Source organism: Sebastes fasciatus, chromosome 5 (genome assembly GCF_043250625.1).
Source record: "Sebastes fasciatus isolate fSebFas1 chromosome 5, fSebFas1.pri, whole genome shotgun sequence".
NCBI lineage: Eukaryota > Metazoa > Chordata > Actinopteri > Perciformes > Sebastidae > Sebastes > Sebastes fasciatus.
Window position 1 is genome coordinate 15,613,934 of NC_133799.1, and position 17,963 is coordinate 15,631,896.

The following is a 17,963-nucleotide window of genomic DNA, read 5'->3' on the forward strand; positions in this document are numbered from 1 at the left end:
CACTGCTTAATTATCATATTAATGAAGTCATTAGTTGTCACTTAACTTAGATGACAGGTAAGGTAAGAATGTCGTGATCCTACAATTTCCCCGGCAAATGTGTATTCAACACTAATTACCTCCGAGTTAAAATCTCATCTGAGAAAGAGGCCTGAAATGTGAGAGGGACCACTACGGCATAAACATGCATAACACGCAGGATGAAAAAAAAAACAATGAGGTTTATTGAATCATTTCAAGGTCACCTGAGGACAAACAACACAAATGGTGAAGCCCCACTGGCTCAACGTAAAGAACGGGCAGCGGATGCAACCGCCGTCCATCAGAGAGAGAGAGCGAGACGCACTCTGGGTGGAGAGGGAGCTCCTAAAGGCTAACACAAAAACACATTTCCAGTAAACACTATGGCATGATTAGGCTACAAAAAAAACTCAGATGGGTCAAATGAGCATTGCGCCTCGAGGTCCTCCCACTCCCGGAGTCTCTTCTTTCATTCCAATTCATTTCAATTACCCAGTCGTTCCCACCTTCTTCCCCATGTCCCGATTAGCTCAGCCTGGCAATTTACAGTTGATCTTGCCTCATCTAAGGCTGAGCAATGGAGGAGGCAGGGAGACGAGCAGTAATGGAATGAAATGTCACTCAGTTGTTGCCTTTGTCACAAAGATGCTGGGCAGGCCAGATTAGGAAGGGCTGGAGAGGTCTTGAAAAGTTGTGTGTGTGTGTGTGTGTGTGTGCATGTAGTCAGTGGTGCTTCTACGATAAATGGACAGCAATGTGGTGTCCTGCTCCCCTGTGTCCCTGTTGTCCAACCATAAAACTTGTGGGCGTCTCCACTGTGACCAGGGTATTTTACACGGTCCCTCGTCCTCCACCGTGTACCAGCTGGTGCTCTCGTCCTCATCAAGGCTTCTTCACCTTTTTCACTGAAGACGAGCTGGATGCCGACTCTCTCCGTTTGCGCTGCAATGTGACACACAAAACAATCCTATCAGGCTCTGGCAGGGATTCCTCCTCTTTCTGCATTCCTAACAGTCATGAGAGTATTTAAACAGTTTACAATCAATGGACATTTCTAGAAAATGTTTGCCATAAATAGTGAATGTTGTTTAATGAATGACAGGATCATCATGTTTAAAAGGGCAGGCAGCAACTTTCTCCTGTTTTCTTTTTCCCTTTTTCTACCAATTTGAAATGACCGGTTGTCAATGCCCTGCTGTGGACGACACTACTGACTCCCACTGTTGGCCTGGGGAATGTGAAGACAGTCAGGTGTTTCCAGCCAATACAACTTGTTTTTACCTGCACAGATCTTTATTATGAGGATGTACTCTGAGCAGAGGTTCACACCATCTACCCAGATCGAAGCCCCCATCCCACAAAGAGAAACCCAAACCAATCAGAGTCACTAGTACGATGACAAGGACTGGATCTCACTGGGTTCTGCATCATCAGCATTCAAAAATGTTTGAAATAAAAAATATCTAATAAAATGTTTTTGTATAAATGATCTTAACTGCTGAAAAGAGCGTTTGAAATGACTGAAAACATACCTGTCATCCAACTGCAACTAATGATCATAGTCGATTTATCCGTTGATTATTTACTTAATTAATTGTTTGGTCTATAAAATGGTGAAACATTTTGATCAGTGTTTCCCAAAGCGCAAGATGATGTCCTCAAATGTCTTGTTTTGTCCACAAATGAAAGATTTTCAGTTTATTGTCATAGAGGAGTAAAAAAAAAAATGGGATGAGTGCAATCTAACTTTTGAAGTTGAACCTTATTCAAATTGAATACAGCACTATGCAATATGTCTGTGAGTGCATTCAACTGCCTTTCATTTAGTTAAAGTTTTTGGTCCATCATGTGACAAGCCTGTGTGCCCCGCTAGCCAAACTAATCTGTGTAATACCAACTTCTATCCTTCTATAAATCTGTATTCTTCTGACATTCAAAATGAAAGCCATGCATTTGGGTAATTGGTTTACTTGTGCACATTTAACAACGCTATCATCACAGACAGTGCTCGTCATTACACTGTAAGAAATGTAACATTAACAGAAAAATAGGAGTGGCCATTGCCTTACCTGCCTCAACATTTTAGGTTAACTGAATTAGTACAGAATAGTTTGTGAAATCTGGTCATTAGTTATAATTTCGAGTGTTATTATTGAATTATTTGACACATATGCTTTGATTCATTACTTACTTGATGTTAAAAGTCTTGTTTCCATTAAAAAAGAAGAATTTGTGTTATTTTGACTATTATAATTTTCATACTAAACATTGATAGACAGGAAAACTGGCTTTTTGACTTGCCAGTCACATCTCATAGACTTGGACTTTTCCTTTAAAGACTTGAGATTTGACTAAGACTTGGTCAGAAAGTCTTAAAAACAGCTCTGGTTGAAAGATAACCAGCAAATTTTTGTTGATGGTTTGAAAAAGTTTGGGTCTATGCTGTGCGGACTTACTGAGTTGGGGGTAAGTGGTGCTCCTACAACATCGATGATTTGTTCCTTGGCTTCCACCTTGATGTCGTCTGTACAGGGCCAGGATGGAGCTTCGCCCCCTGGGGTGGACGCTGTGGTGCTGTTGGTGGCATTGAGTTCTCCAGCCTGTGTTGCGGCGGCTAGTCCGGCCCCCATAGGTCCACCCAACACGCCTCCGCTGCCGGTCTTCATTAGGGCCTCGTAGCGATGACGCAGCATCTGTTGTTCATATTCACAATTGCTGTGGGCCTGCTTCAGCTCGTACAGCAGCACAAGGTCGCTGCGCAGCTCATTGAACATCTGAACAATCTCCTCTGTGGGCATGGGGTTAAGATCTGGATCCACAGACACACACAAAGGCAAACATGAATGAAAATTGAAGAGCTTTGATTAAAACACCACAAATCTCATTTACAATTGTGAGATTATTAAGGTAAGTAGAAGAGGATGATGTAACTGATGCATGTAGTGGTCCCAAACGGGGGTTTTGATTCAGTATGCAACTTAGATAGTGTAGATATTTGAAGAGTTAGTATCCTTGGTATGGTACATGCAAATGAGAAGACATATCTTTAAAACCCTCCCACGTCATGGTGCGCTTACAGCTGTTAAACCACTCTGTCCTCTTTTTGTAACACTTTGCAAAAATGTCAGAATATTCCTTTAAGTGGTTGTTATTCAAAATACAAAAAATGTTCCCCGTTGTACTGAAAACACCAAACCGAGACCATCAAATACCTGATTTAGGATCCTTATATTGCAGAGGGGAGTTGAAAATGTAAAACTTTGAAATGTTAGCAGACTGCTAATGTTTGTTCACACTTACCGACTCCTTGATCTAGCAGGATCTGCTCAATGGCCTTGATCTTCTTCTGGCCAACCGAGCTTGGCAGTTTCATCTGAATCACACACACGCAGAGACACACACGCCAACACACACAAGGAAGTGATTTAAGGTGCAGGGGATATTAGGATAAACAGCTCCACCTCGGGGTTTTTAATTCGTATGAAATGCACTTCAGCGGGCCAGATCAAAATGTCTTTATCCACTGAACTCTGTCTGACTGATTAGCTAGAGGGGTACTCCACTCCTTTAGCCGTGCTAATGCATTTTCCATAGAGAGCGGCAGCTCCTCATCAGTCTTGAAGATGAATAAGAGTCCCCTTGCTAGGTCTTACAGATATTAGCAAGTCACTAACAGAATTAATCATCGCAGTGCTAATGAGAGATAGCTAGCTCAAGTCAGACATTGTGGTTTCCCACATAAATCAACTGCAGGGTCAAGCTTCGCTTAAAATTGTTTTGATATTAATAGAAGTTCAAATAAAACTCAATTGATGAATAAAAGTCAGCACAGTAGAGAGAAATATAAGTTCTTAATACAGAGCTAGGGGATTATTTATGACTACTGTAGGTTTGCTCTTTGTTGATTGGTCTTTTAAGTTCCTCACTGGTATTTGAGAGCCAAAGGGAAGTTTTAAGTTGAAGATGTGCTTCGGAGTACTCCTTTTGTAATTTTAATACCTAGATAGGATTAATACTCACCCTCTGACTGCGCAGTGTGACTCCTGCTGATTTGAAGTCAGGGAACTTGATGCCTGCTGTTTCTGGAACAGCCTAAAGAAAAATAAATAACTGATAAGAGACAAGATATGACACCCCATGACAGACTTCACAAATTAAAATATTCAAATAATTATTATGGGATAGATCAGGCCTCAATTTCACAAATTGAAACACAAGAGCCAGATTCTTTAAGATACAGCTGTTCCATCTAAATAATATAAAATGATGAATACAATATATTGAGCCAGAGCCAAATCTTAATTATTTCAGTGTACTATTGCATTGATTAAGCACTATCATAGGGTTGACAGCTGTGCCATCTAGATAACAAAAAAAGTATTTAAGGTTTTTTTTCCCTCTTTAATTTGCTGGTAAACATTTCTCAGGTACAAATGGTTGGCTTGTGCTGTACTTCGCTCCTTTTGTATGAGTGTATATCATACCGGTTTTTCTGTTTCTCTTTTCTGCGGGAGCTTCTTCTTGGAAACTCTCTTTTCGGCTCGTCTTAACTCCGTGGTCGTGTCAGCTGCTTTAATGAGTTTCTGCAGATCCTGGGTCTTCTTCTCACGCTCTTTCTTCCTAGACTCAATCTTCCTCAGCTCCTGAATAAGATATTCCTCTTCTGCCACCTGCAGGAAAAACAAGAGAAGTGCAATCTTAATATTTAAAAGGATTTCCCCCCCCCACAAAATGCATTACTACATTAATAACTGCAGTTATAATTGGTTTGTGCTCAGCATCATGCTTCTCGTCTTGGCTGGGCAATATTTACATTATGAAAATACAAGCAACATAAGAATCCAAATCCAAAACAAACTACAAAATTACAAACTTGTTCAGGTGTTCGATTGAAGAGCTTGTCCAGTTGCTCTTTACGGCGCCTTTCATGGCCGGCATCAAAGATGTAGATCTTGGGCTCTGTCCCTGAAGCTGCACGGACCTTGGTCAGCTTACCACAAATACTATAATACCGTTCTTTCAGGTCCTCCACAGAACGTTTCTAAGAAGCACAAATGGAAGTATGTCACTAAAAATATGTGCTTTAACTTACAGTATTAAGACTGTTGCAATACATCCTCAGTGAAATGGAACATGAGTACTGTAGATGAGTGACTGAGTGATTACTCTGTATTGCTGGTAGTCGTAACGATCATGGACAACTACGAAGCGCAGGTCAAAGCGCTTGCACAGGTCAAACAGGTGATCTGTCTCTGCTTTAGTCCAGCCATCGTCATGGAGATGCATCTGATATTCCTGCTCAGAGTACACTGGTACTAGCACTGTCTATAAAAAGCAGACAGGAGAACAGAAAGAATACAGTGAATAATTGAAAAAAGGAAATATGACAGACCCATTGGTAGCCGTAAAAATCCTGTGTGTTCGTATTGAATAAGTGGTTAGACTTAAGAGGAGATTGTAGTAATCCCTACCTTGTTGAAGCGGGCAAAAGGGTAATCCTTGCCCTCCTCTGCCACACGTCTCCAGTGGTGGAATATAGCCCCATCCCTGCGAGCTGGATTGGTGAAGGGCATCCACTTCCAGGGACGCACCTTTTTACAGCCCAGCTTGGCTTTGACTGTCCTGTAGCCCTGAGTAGTATCACTAGGCAGCAAAGGGGGTGCATCTCTGGGGATTAACAGGAACAACAAGTCTTTGTTAAAGGAAGGGTACAAAATATGTGGAAAAATCTGCTTGATCGACTTGAATCAGCTCAATTAGGATATTCAGCACACACAGATAAGTGACAAAAGAACATAACAAATCAACACCTTTGCAGTGCGCAAGGTCAGAGAGCCCAAAGGCAGGGATATACAGTATAAATTGTTAGCCTTGAAAATTCATTAAACAGGCATCCTACAAAATAAGGTACAAAATAGAAAATTGACAAGCTCTCTCTTTCAGCGACGCTTTAACAACCCTTCCACTGCTTGACCGGGTGAACATGCCACTCACTGGGCTGATCCTAATTTCTGATTTACGTACACAAGAAAATAAAGGCAACTATTGTCATTTTTTCTCTTCAAATTCGGAAAAGGAAGATGAGCATTCATTACCCATGGAAGAGAAGAGAGAAAAACTGATTTTCATGCCAATCCCCTCCTCAGCTTTAAGAGTAGGTAAAGCAGCTATGACACAAAAGGACTTGAATCAAAACCGTAAGTGTAATTCAGCATATTGATTTAAGACCAACTCAAGAATCTAACTCTGTTAGATCATGATAGATTCAGTCGGAGCTATTTATCTATTTTCTTTGTGATTTTGTTATTTAAACTGTGTCAGTTGTTATTGTTTTATTTACAGTTGACGTGCATTACGATGTGTTATGTTGAGTGTGTACGATGAGTAGTGTGAATGTGTATTTTTGTATTGTCACCATGTAAACTATGTGGACCCCAGGAAGAATAGCTGCTGCTGCTATGCAAAACCTAATGAGGATCTAAATAAATAAACAAACAATCAAACTCAAAAGGAACCCATACTTTTTATCTGAGTAGAGCAGAGCATAGACCTCTCGGTGCATTCCCTCGGGTCTCTTGAAAGTCAGCGTTTCTGTTGTCTTCTTGGACTTTTTCTAAGACAGGTGATGGAAAAAATTGGTTATTTATCTCTGTTAATACTCTCAAGCACAGAATAACAACACAATCTTCTTAATTTCTTGCTGTGGGAATGGCATGTTTTGTGTTTTCTAAGTCCCACAGCGAGTCCCATTGCTTTGAACACTACTTTTGTTGTATACCGTTTATCCTGTACCTGTGGTTGTTTTTACATAGGCCGGACAAAGAGACGATTGAAAGATAGAGTCTCTGAGCATAAGTATTCAACCCAAAAAGCTAATTTGAATTACCCTATGGCTAAGCACTTTTATGAAATGCATAATAGCAATGCAGACAGCCTTATGGTTGAAGGCCTAGAAACCATCAGAAGAACATTTGGGGTGGTGATCAACTAAAATTATTACTGCAGAGAGAAACTTTTTACATCCACAACATATCCAGGACTAAAGGAAGAAATTGAACTTAGTCGCTTTTTGTAGTGGCTCCTATGCATGTGGTCTGGTACTGTTGCCATAAATGGTTGATAATTATTACTTATTTACTTTTTTCTGTCTTGTTATCTGTATATTTATGTTTTCTTATTTTATTTTCTCTGCTTTCTTTACATCCTGTAGAGCCATCTAGTGACCACATTTTGCACTTGTCACCTGAGAGTTTATTGGCTTCTTCCTCAGGTGTTTGCAATCATCAATTGTCTGTGTACTGTACTCACAAAAGGGAAAGCTGTGTGCTGAGGGTTACACCCTGAAGAAGGCTGTTTGTGCCACTACACCTGGGTTGTTACCCAACCTTACATGTACCAGCATTGTTTTTATCATTTCATCATGAAATAGCCAATTGAATAAAGACTTTTTATATATTTTTTTGCCTTAAGAGTGCCTTGGACTCCCCCCTTGTTCTGACCCACTCTTTGAGTGTTGGTTCACATTAGGGGATGATGGGTTTCCTCTGATTATCTCTCACCTTGTCCGAGTTGATGATGTCTTTCTTGCTGATGGGTCCGTCATTATCTCCTCCACCCAACTCCAGAATATCCCTGACATCAGCTCCAGTACCCATGACTGAATATGTGGTTGATTAACGCTTCTCACAACCTGTCAAACTAAAGTAAATACCGTTCATTCATTCACAAACCGCTCTCTCGGTTCAGCGGTGCACCGTCCAACAACACGCTCCTAGCTAGCTAGAGGCTAATGCTAACGTTGTCATTTCTACGATACGTTCACTTTAAACACACAGCCGCGAAAAGCCAAGCAGATATTCTGTAAGATTTGTTTTTCGTAATATCACCGTGAACGTTTCTACAATACGTGAAAACCGTAGAGATAGTTATTAAGTTAATATTCACAAGCTATTGTTAATGTTAAGGCTAGCAGTGTGTAGCTAGCAACCGACATTACTACTTCCGTTTCCGGTGATGATGCTGTGATCTGCTCTATAATTGACTGCTGCCCCCGTGAGGTCTGGCGGTGAACTGCAGCTTCTTCTTTTTTAATTTTTTAAATTTTTTTATTTATTTAATTCTTTTACTTTTTTATAATTTTCTTTTTACTATTTATTTATTTTTTTATAATTTGTTTTAATTTTTCATTATTTTTATAATTTTTTTTTTAATTTTTATGTATTTTATTAATTTATATATTTTTTATTTTTTATTTTATTTATTTATTTATAAAAAAACTTGTATTATTTTTTATTTATGTATTTTTATGTATTTATTATTTTTTTACTTATGTATTTATGTAATATATTTTTTATTATTTTTTTTTACTTTTCAATTTTTTTTAAAATGTATTTATGTTTTTTTTTTAATTTAGTTTTTTTTTATTAATTTATTTATAAACCTTTTATTGACAAATAGCAAAGTGAACATGGAACAAAAAAACAGATAATGCCTGGGGGATCAGAGTACTGACAGAAAACAAAAATCAATTCATAAAAATTTTATATTATATGTTTTTCTTGTATAACAGCTGAGGGCTGGGGGTCTGGGTGGGAGATGGTGAGCAAGCCGTCTTTATCTGTGTATTTGCAGTGCATGTTTGTTATGTAATGCTGTTTTTTGTCTGTATGTGTTTTTGTATTTGTGTCTATAGGACACCCTCGAAAATGAGATGCTGCATCTCAAGGGGATATCCTATCCTTTCAATTAATTCAAATATACAGGGTACATATTTATGGTTTTGAAAGCCTTTCCATTTTTAGAATATAAGACATATTGTTTGAGTTCATTTTCAAAGATGAAAAGGGATGGTTTATTTATGAATATGAGATCTTGCAAGTAATATGATTTAATATAATATTGATTTGCTTTGGTAGAATGGGAAGAAGAGAAGGCAAACGATACATTTTCATAGGAGAGAGAAAATTCTGAATCAATATATTGGGAAAATAGAAGTGCAAATGTGTCGCCAATACAAGAGTGGGGACAATACCAAAGTAGGTGACATAAATCTTCTAGAACCAGTTGACAAAGTGAGCAGTCCACAACATATATACCTTTAAAAAATCATTATGAGACCTGGTCCCTCCAAAGTGGCACGACGGCCACATTTTGGGGGTCTGGCTCATGGACTAATGTGTGTTAGTATGTGTATTTATCTGCATTCCGGACACTTATTCTGAAAATTCCCCTCTGTTCCGTGATGACTTTTACTTTGAAAAGTACACCGGATGTAGTCTATTCTTTTCAAAAATTCCCAGCATTCATTGTTCCTGGTGCTCCTCTCCCTCCGCCATTTTCGGTAGCTGGTGTCGCAGAGGAGGTCTGGCTCAGTTATCTGCTCCTTTAAGTTCAGTTTTAGAAGGCGATTGATTCGTTACTAACAACGAAGATAGTCTTCAATAACACAGTTTGATTTAGCAAAGATAAATAAACTGAAGATGTCCACCGAGCAGGTCGAGAACACGATCGTGACGGAGGCAGCAGGCCAGCAGGCGCCGCCGCCGCTCCAGCAGCAGCAGCAGCAGCAGGCGGGGTGAGTCGGTCCATTCATCAGCGGTCCTTTGTTGGCGGTAGCTACATGGTTAGCCGTATTAAGATCCACAGGAATGTCGTACTTCCATCAGTCTTTACTTAAAACATATCCCCTTAATTGCATCCTCACATGTGAACTATACAATCCCCGCAATATGATCAACGTTGTTCGTTTATGCGCGCTCATCTGTTGCTAGGAGGCGTGTTTGGGATCCGTCTATTTACTGGGAGAATCCATCCATTTTTACTTAAAGTAACTTCTAGTACTTGCCTAACGTTACTTGTTAATATCAAATAACTTTCCTTTTCTATTTGTTCGCATTTTGACCATACACGTAAAAAAAACAATAAGGTTAATGTAATAACTCAATACAGGCCTCTAACGTCCAAAGAGAGGCCTTGCCATGCGGTTTAACTGCAATTGTCTCCATAGCTACACTATTGCAGGCTATTATTACAGTTCAGACCAGTGTGATCACACATTTTAACCTGTTAATAATAAAACATACTTTCATCGTTTAAAATTTTAGTTGAAGGGGGATTTTCACTATCCGACAGACTTAAGGAAATCCCTTCACGTCCACTATTGGATTGAGTTAATCACACCAGCAGCCATCACTCATCAGCTTTGATTTAGTTGTTACTAAAATGTACCAACAAATGTGTCTGCAGTAAATTGACGTATCTCTTATGTGTCCTTTTAGCTTTTGAGTTAATTTCTCATAATTTAATCATACTTAATTCTGACCTTTGCAGGCTATTATTACAGTGTGTGGCTGTGATTAAATCAAACATTTTTAACCTGTTAATAATAAAACAGTACTTTCATCATTTAAAATGTTAGTTGAAGAGGGATTTTCTCTATCCAACAGACTTAAGGAAATCCCTTTAGGTCCACTTTTGGACTGAGTTAGTCACACCAGTGGCCTCATTCATCACTCATTATGTTTGATTTAGTTATTACTAAAATGTACCATCAAATGTGTGTGCAGTAAATTTACTTGTGATCCCATTAGTTGCCCTTTTTAGCTTTTGAGTTAATTTCTCATAATTTAATTAATTCTGACCTTTCTGGGCTCACTTATAAAAGCGTTTCTTTTACACACTATTACCTGATCTGTTTACAGAGAAGTGAATGGGAAAGCTAAACATGAGCCCAATTCAAGCAGGAAGGAGAGGCCGCAGAAGAGAGGTGGTGGAGGCGGGCGCTTCGAACCCTATGGAAACGTCAACAAGAGATACCGCGTTTTCGTCAGCAACATCCCATACGACGTCAAGTGGCAAGCTCTCAAAGACCTGATGAAGGAGAAAGGTAAGGTGTTATGGATAAGGGATTGACTCAGTCAGCTTTGGACCTGACAAAAAAAAGATGCAGCATCCAGGGTCATTTTGTTTGACCACTGCCGCTTTGAAGGGCTTTTGGGAATTTGTGCAGAAACTTAAGTTGTACAATGTTGCTCGAGATCTGGTGGGAATTATCTGGAACAAAGGTTTTGGACGAGGTCCCTCTCATTTGTCCGTCAACTAAGGAGTTGCTGCAGACTTGCACAAGAGCTGTGAACCTGGATGTTAGACTGAACATTTATTCTTCATCGAGATTACTAAAAAACTATTGTGGTTTTTGTGAAGTGGGGGTTGTACACGTGTAAAGCCGGTCCACTACTGTGAAAATCTAGTGGCTTGGGATCATGAGTGGCATATTGAGATGCTTTTCCCCAAGAAATCCATGAAAAAAACATACAGTACATTGCTGTAACATAATGATTTTGCCCAGAAACGAGGGACAAGTTGCTCTCACTTGCAACATGTAATTAACGGTAAAAACCAGAGCTCTCATGATTTACAAATAAGCCCAAATTTTGGGGACCTGTCAAACAAATCATTTGTGATGCAGCAACTTTCTGCAGGGATTAGTTTAAAGTGCTCTCTTAAATGTTCAATATGGATTTACATGTGCCGTTACTCTTGTGAAAGTACTTGTAGTTATTGGGTATTGGAAAAGCGTTAGATGTATTATAAGTAATGCACTAAATATGCATTTACTTGAAGTTAAAGCATGTGTTAAGAAAGGTACAATCCTTTTTTCAAGAGGAGTGCCTGGTATTCGTTTTATGACAACTGACTGTGGAGTTAAATTGCATTTTCTCTTTTAGGTGTGACCTTGACAAGCAAATGTTTTCTCAGCAGATCTCCATGTTGTGCCAAACAAGGCTATGCGTTGGAGGTTTCTTTGGGGTACAGGTCTACAAAATGAAGCAACTTCTTATGCACTGTCCTTGTCTCTAGAGGTTTGGTCACTGATGTCCATTCGTTGAACAGACACGTGATCTGGAACGAAGGCGTGGCTGTGGTCGACGTTCAATCAAAATTTTGATATTGTGCGTTTTAAGGAACAGGTCCACTTTAATAACATGTTTGCAGTTAGAGAAGTTTCTTTCCCCTAAGAGCTTGCCTTCATTAAGATTATGGTTAGTTTTCTACCTGTAGGTTTCCTCTTAGACTCAGTTGATGGGCGAATGTATTGATGCATTAGCCTGATGTTTAAAATGGCGACATTTGACAAAGTATGCACAGGTTTGCAATGAAACGGACTGAGGCATTGAAAGGGGTTTGCCTACTTGAAACTATTGGGTCAATTATCTTCAGTTAGAAGGTGTTGTTCACGGCATTATATCAAAATAGGAATGCTGATGGCCATTTCAACAGTTGTTGTCCTCAGTCTATTGCTTTTGGTGCTTCGGGAGAATTCCAACAAGGACAGGCTAAGAAGTCTTAAAAAATTTTAAAGACCCAAGCTTGCTTTTTGTAGACCTGTACCATATTGTGCTGCTGCTGAGGTGCTGGGGGAACGCGCAGGACTGGCAGTCTGAGCTCACTGTCACCGGCCGCCCTACTTGTGTCTGCTCTAAACCCCCATTGTTCTCTCGGCTTCTCTCCCCTTGGTGTGTGTCGTCTCTGGAATCTGATTTGTAGTGGGTGAGGTAACGTACGTGGAACACTTAATGGACGCAGAAGGCAAATCGAGGGTAAGTGCAAATACATACAAATAAAACATGAATAATCCTAGACAAACCTGTGTTTGTCAGCTTTGGTGTCTTTATTTTCATTGTTGGGAATTGTTCAGCTTCAGAAACTTGGTGGAGTGTGTGAGATGGTGACACGCCGGAGGCGTGTTTTATTTGGTGTCTGGGGCACTGACCTGAGGGTTGATGCCCTTTTATAAAAGGACTTCAGCTTTCTTTGAAGCCAATCCTGTGGCATTGCAGTATCTGAGTGACAATGTCCCTTTGGTTGCTGGATTTGCTCCTCGTGAACTAAAGGGGTCTAGTCTGCAAGTGGTTGTTACAAGGCTGTTAGATGGTTGTTAAATATAACCGTAGAACTGCTTTACTGGAAATGTTATCTCCAATATCTTAGTAGTGGAGAATCCTATCTCACTGTGGATTTTCTGCCCTCTGGATGTTGGAAAAATAGCCCTTTAATATTCACCAGACTTGCCTGCATTGTGTTAGTGACTGGGAAAAAATTGTGAGATGTTAAAATTGTAATTTTATTTGGAAACAAAGTTGTGGCCAAGGCTGTAGGCTTGTGTGATGTTGAACTTTTGATTGTGCATGAGTTCTCTTTTTTGCTTACATTTTGTAAATTTAAAACTTATATTTTAACTGTTGCCTTTACTAATTTCAATTATGCTTTACTCCTTTTTGGCGCGGCCTGTTCTGATGTCTTCAATCAACAAAGGGTTGTGCGTAAGTAGTCTCTATCCATTTTTTATATTTTTTAATTGTTTGGGTCAATGCTTCTCAGATTGACCAAATGGAAATGTTGCAATCCCGTTCAAGTTAACCAAGTGGAGACACATGCACCAGTGTCTTTGTTAAAAACAGGTTTTTGGAGAGGGTAATTATTACAAATCTAACAGTTTGTTTTTTGATTTCTCTAATGGGATATTCTGTATATTTCTGTCAGCGTGGTTGAGTTTAGGACGGAAGAGCTAATGAAGAAAGCAGTGGAGAAGGTCAACAAGCACAACCTCAATGGACGACCCCTAAAAGTGAAAGAGGTAGGCCGCCGCAAGAATGAGCAGGAAAACAATGAGCAGCAAAGAGATCAAAATGTCAGTTTCAGATTTCCCTGTGTCATATTTTCATGCTTTTGTCAGGACCCAGATGGTGTGATCGCTCAGAGAGAAATGAACAAGGCTCAAGGTGGAGGACATCCAGGAGGCCACGGCGGAATGGGAGGAATGGGTGGAATGGATCGCATGAACATGGATCGTATGAACATGGATCGCATGGGCCCTGGACCGAATAGCTCCGTAGTCAACATTCCTCCGAGCCTGATGAACAATCCCAACATCCCCAATGAGGTCATCCACGGTCTCCAGGCTGGCAGGATTGGCAACACTGTCTTTGTGGCTAATGTGAGTATTCCAGAGTTGTCCCAATGTTGTTTCCCCCCCCCTCAAAAAAGTAGCCAGTAAATAATTTGTATTTTTTATGATAAAATGACACAACTGACTAATAGTTACAGCATTAGCTGTTAGTGTACAACTGTTAATTTAATAAAACCGTATAGTAGTTTGAAAATATGGTGAGAAACCTTAGTTTAGTCTGACTCTTCTTTTTGGCCTTGCCTATGTTTAAACAAGTAACCATCTCAAAAATGTTTCCTTGTGCCTACAGCTTGACTACAAAGTGGGCTGGAAGAAACTGAAAGAGGTGTTCAGCATGGCGGGCATGGTGGTGAGGTCCGACATTCTGGAGGACAAGGACGGGAAAAGCAGAGGCATGGGCACAGTCTCATTTGATATGCCCATTGAAGCAGTCCAAGCTGTCTGTATCCTTTTTTTGAAAAATGTTGGATCGGGATCCCCTCGTGTATACATAGACTGTTAATCCAGTAGAATCACATTGTTTCAAAAACGTCTACCTACGTTTTCCTTAATGATTTCACAGCTATGTTTAATGGGCAGCTGTTGTTCAACAGAGTCATGCACGTCAAACTGGTATGTTGCCTAAACCTCACTTTTACATTAGATCACATTATGATCAGAGTGCATAGTCTGACTGCATTTATGTTTGCTCTTGTCAGGATGAGAAATCCCTGCCCAAAGGGGATTTTGGACCACCTGACAGATCTGCTGCTGCTCTTCCCCGTAAGTATACATGTAGCTTTCTTCACTACGATTAAAAAATGCCCTGTAAATAAAATACTTTAAATGACTCGTAGGATAGTTCAGTATTATAACCACAGTATCCTTTCCAGTTAAATTTAGTAACTTCACTTTGGTGCAAAACTGCATCTGTGATATAAAAACACACAGGTAGCAACAATGACCGTGTTTGCCACTTGAATATCGCCAAAGATATACACTGGGTGGTCTTTCAGGAGCCACTGGGGCCTCGCTGACGTACTGAACATTTAGATATTTAACGAATATTTCACAGTGGTGCGTCCTCTGCAGTTTTGATACCAAAGAATAGGAATACTGTGGACATGGCATTTTTTATCCAGTTTATTTCTACAGACACAACATTTTTAGACAATGTCTTAATACTGAACCCATTTTCTCTGCCCAGGTGGCTTGAGTGGTATTGGTTTGGGCCTGGGACCTGGTGGCCAGCCCATTGATGCTACCCAACTCAACAGAGGAGGTGGTGGTGGTGGTGGAGGCGGAGGAGGAGGAGGAATGGGCAACATGGGCCCTGGTGGAGGTAACTAGCTCCAGCATTGTTTTTGTTAAACTCTTGAATAAAAGACACCAGTGAAATCAGTAGCTTATCATCAATCTTCTTACTCATAGGAATGGATGGAATGGGCTTTGGCAACATGGGAGGTCGTATGGGAGGTGGTGGTGGCGGCGGTGGTGGTGGTGGTGGTGGTGGAGGAGGAGGAGGAGGTATGATGAAGATTTTTACCTCAACTGCTGCATTTACTGTTAAAGTAAACTCAATTTTTCCTCTAAATGTATCAGATTTATTAACATTAATTTTCATTAATTTCAAATTTTAAGCACCCAGAGTCTGGTGTCATAAAAGCAGCAGATATATCCATACCCAGCCTGTCCTCTCTCTGGTTGAGCCCTCTGGTATTAAGACTTTCCTCTCCTCTGCTCTAGGAATGGAAAACTTTGGAGGAATGAACAACATGGAGCGTTTCGGCTCTTCAGGGATGGGCAGAATGAACGGTAAGGAGATGCGTCGAGCGCTCCAAAGCAAGCGTGAAACACTTTCACGTCTTGCTTTTTGTTTCTAATGGTTTCATCTCTTGCATTGTCAGAGATGGACCGTGGGATTGGTGGTGCTTTTGACAGGGAGTTTGGGCGAAATGAAATGGGAATGTCTCGCAATAATTTTGGTGACTCCTTTGAAAGAGGAATGGGTTAGTATTTTCAGGATTTTGTTTGAAATTCATCTGGTAGCTTATCTGATAAGCCTCATCAGGTGTGATGCTAACATCAGCTTAGACGGTTGATATAACTGTTCTCTTATTTTCTTTCTTTTGTTAACTCATTTATAGGAAACTCCCTGGGTATGGAGCGCATGAGCTCTGGAATGGACCGCATGGGAACCAGCATGGAGCGCATGGGAGGGATGGAGCGGATGGGCATGGACAGGATGGAACGCGGGGCTGACCTGGACAGGCTGGGCTCTGGGTTCGACCGGATGGGCTCGGGGATGGAGCGGCTGGGGCCCAGTATGGACAGGCTTGGACCTGGCCTGGAACGCATGGGCTCCAGCATGGAACGCCTCGGCCCATCTGGGTTTGACCGCTTGGGCTCGGCTGGTTTGGATCGCATGAGTTCCGGCCTGGACTTTGGCTCCTCAATGGGTATGGAACGCATGGGCAACACAGGGATCGACAGAATGCCCAGCAGCTTCGACCGCATGGGCTCCACTGGAGGAGGACTTGACCGCTTCTCCTCCGGTGGCCTCGACCGCATGACCTCCGGCATGGATCGGATGGGGTCTGGAGGTGTTGGTGGCCAGTTTGATCGCTCTGGTGAAATGGATCGTGGATTTGGTGGGAATTCCTTTGGAGGAGCTGGAGGAACTGGGGGCAGCAATATCAGGAAGGGATGCCAGATCTTTGTCAGAAACGTAAGTATTTCTCTGCACGGAAGTTAATAATTAATTTGAAAAGGATCTTCTCATGTAGGATTATAATCAATTTGGATTTTGTTTTTCAGCTGCCATTTGACTTCAACTGGAAAATGCTGAAGGATACCTTCAACACATGCGGTAAGGGTAGTCATAGTTTGTAAATATTAAATTGTTTGCTATTTTACATTAAGATGACCTCTAACATTGATGCTCTTCCCTCTGCAGGCATGGTTCAGTATGCCGATATCAAGATGGAGAACGGCAAGTCCAAGGGCTGTGGCGTGGTTCGCTTCGACACCCCTGAAACTGCAGAGCGCGTCTGCAGGACCATGAACGGCTATCGGCTGAATGGAAGAGAAATCGACGTTAGGATTGATAGAAATGCATAAATTATGTCTGCATTTGCCATTTCATTTAGTCCCTAATGTCCAAACTCTCTATCATCTGACTTGCCGTTAGGATAGTCAGATTAGATTCACTTGGTTTGTTGGATATTTGTAACAGTAAAAGTTATTTTAGTTAGTAATTGTTCCCAGTGAAAGTGTTTTAGTTTTTGCTTAAATTTTACTTTTTTTTTAGAGACCAAATTTTTAATTTTCTTTTCTCTCATGCTTCAACTGTCATTGCCTTTCGTTCTATAAGGTGTTTTGATAAATAAACCTCAGTATTTGAAATGCTTTGTTGGATTATTTTTTTTTTGTGTTACTGCATTTCCTGTCAATAATAGTGGACCAGTGAACAGATTATAAACTTGTAGCTTTCTTGTGATTGTCGTATTTAACGCTAGATTAGTCACATATTAATAACATTTGATGACAGTTTTAGTCGTTTACTAAACGACCAACCCAAAGCTGGAAAACTGGGAGAGAGACTACACAACTATCTGAACTACTATTAGAGAAACATCACAGTTTGCAGAGATAGGCAAACAGTCATCTAATGTTGTTTTTCCAGAAGAGAAAGTGGTGTTTTGGAATCAAAGCTGAAACTTGACAGTGTTTCCTTTACTGTTAGTTAATTATTCTTGCTGTAAATACTGCAGTGTTTTCCTTTCTGGGTTAATATGATTAGAAATGCATGTAGTTAAATGCCAGTTTAAGCAATATATCAATTTTAGTTTATTATTGAAGCATATTTAAAAACAAAAGTGCAGGTAAAGCATGTGGGAATATTATGCTTTGGAGCTATCTGTTGAGCGCTCATGACCCCCTTCGTGGATACAGAAGGTCACCACCGGAAGAAGGTCACCACCGTAAGATGTAT

At 40.4% G+C, this 17,963-nt stretch overlaps 2 protein-coding genes across 3 annotated transcripts; one reads left to right on the plus strand and one right to left on the minus strand.

The window, feature by feature from the left end:
* Positions 1–201: 201 nt before the first annotated feature.
* dmap1 (DNA methyltransferase 1 associated protein 1) lies at positions 202–8,028 on the minus strand. The gene is made up of 10 exons (XM_074635280.1): positions 7,581–8,028; positions 6,543–6,634; positions 5,493–5,688; positions 5,188–5,346; positions 4,895–5,062; positions 4,506–4,691; positions 4,042–4,113; positions 3,322–3,394; positions 2,478–2,830; positions 202–963 (listed from the first exon to the last, which is right to left on the minus strand). Exons 1-10 carry the CDS (start codon positions 7,674–7,676, stop codon positions 904–906), a joined length of 1,455 nt encoding a protein of 484 aa, XP_074491381.1. The 5' UTR covers positions 7,677–8,028; the 3' UTR covers positions 202–903.
* Positions 8,029–9,337: 1,309 nt separating this feature from the next.
* On the plus strand, positions 9,338–17,374 carry hnrnpm (heterogeneous nuclear ribonucleoprotein M). 2 transcript variants are annotated; one of them, XM_074635282.1, is made up of 16 exons: positions 9,338–9,595; positions 10,722–10,906; positions 12,568–12,620; positions 13,336–13,343; positions 13,564–13,657; positions 13,757–14,017; positions 14,280–14,433; positions 14,553–14,602; positions 14,689–14,752; positions 15,177–15,311; positions 15,401–15,478; positions 15,716–15,784; positions 15,877–15,978; positions 16,117–16,697; positions 16,787–16,838; positions 16,926–17,374. In XM_074635282.1, exons 1-16 carry the CDS (start codon positions 9,501–9,503, stop codon positions 17,087–17,089), a joined length of 2,145 nt encoding a protein of 714 aa, XP_074491383.1. In that variant the 5' UTR covers positions 9,338–9,500; the 3' UTR covers positions 17,090–17,374. The 2 variants fall into 2 exon arrangements, with proteins under 2 accessions (XP_074491383.1, XP_074491382.1); XM_074635281.1 differs by lacking the exons at positions 9,338–9,595; positions 10,722–10,906 and having other exon boundaries at positions 12,568–13,343; positions 15,401–15,475.
* Positions 17,375–17,963: the final 589 nt, after the last annotated feature.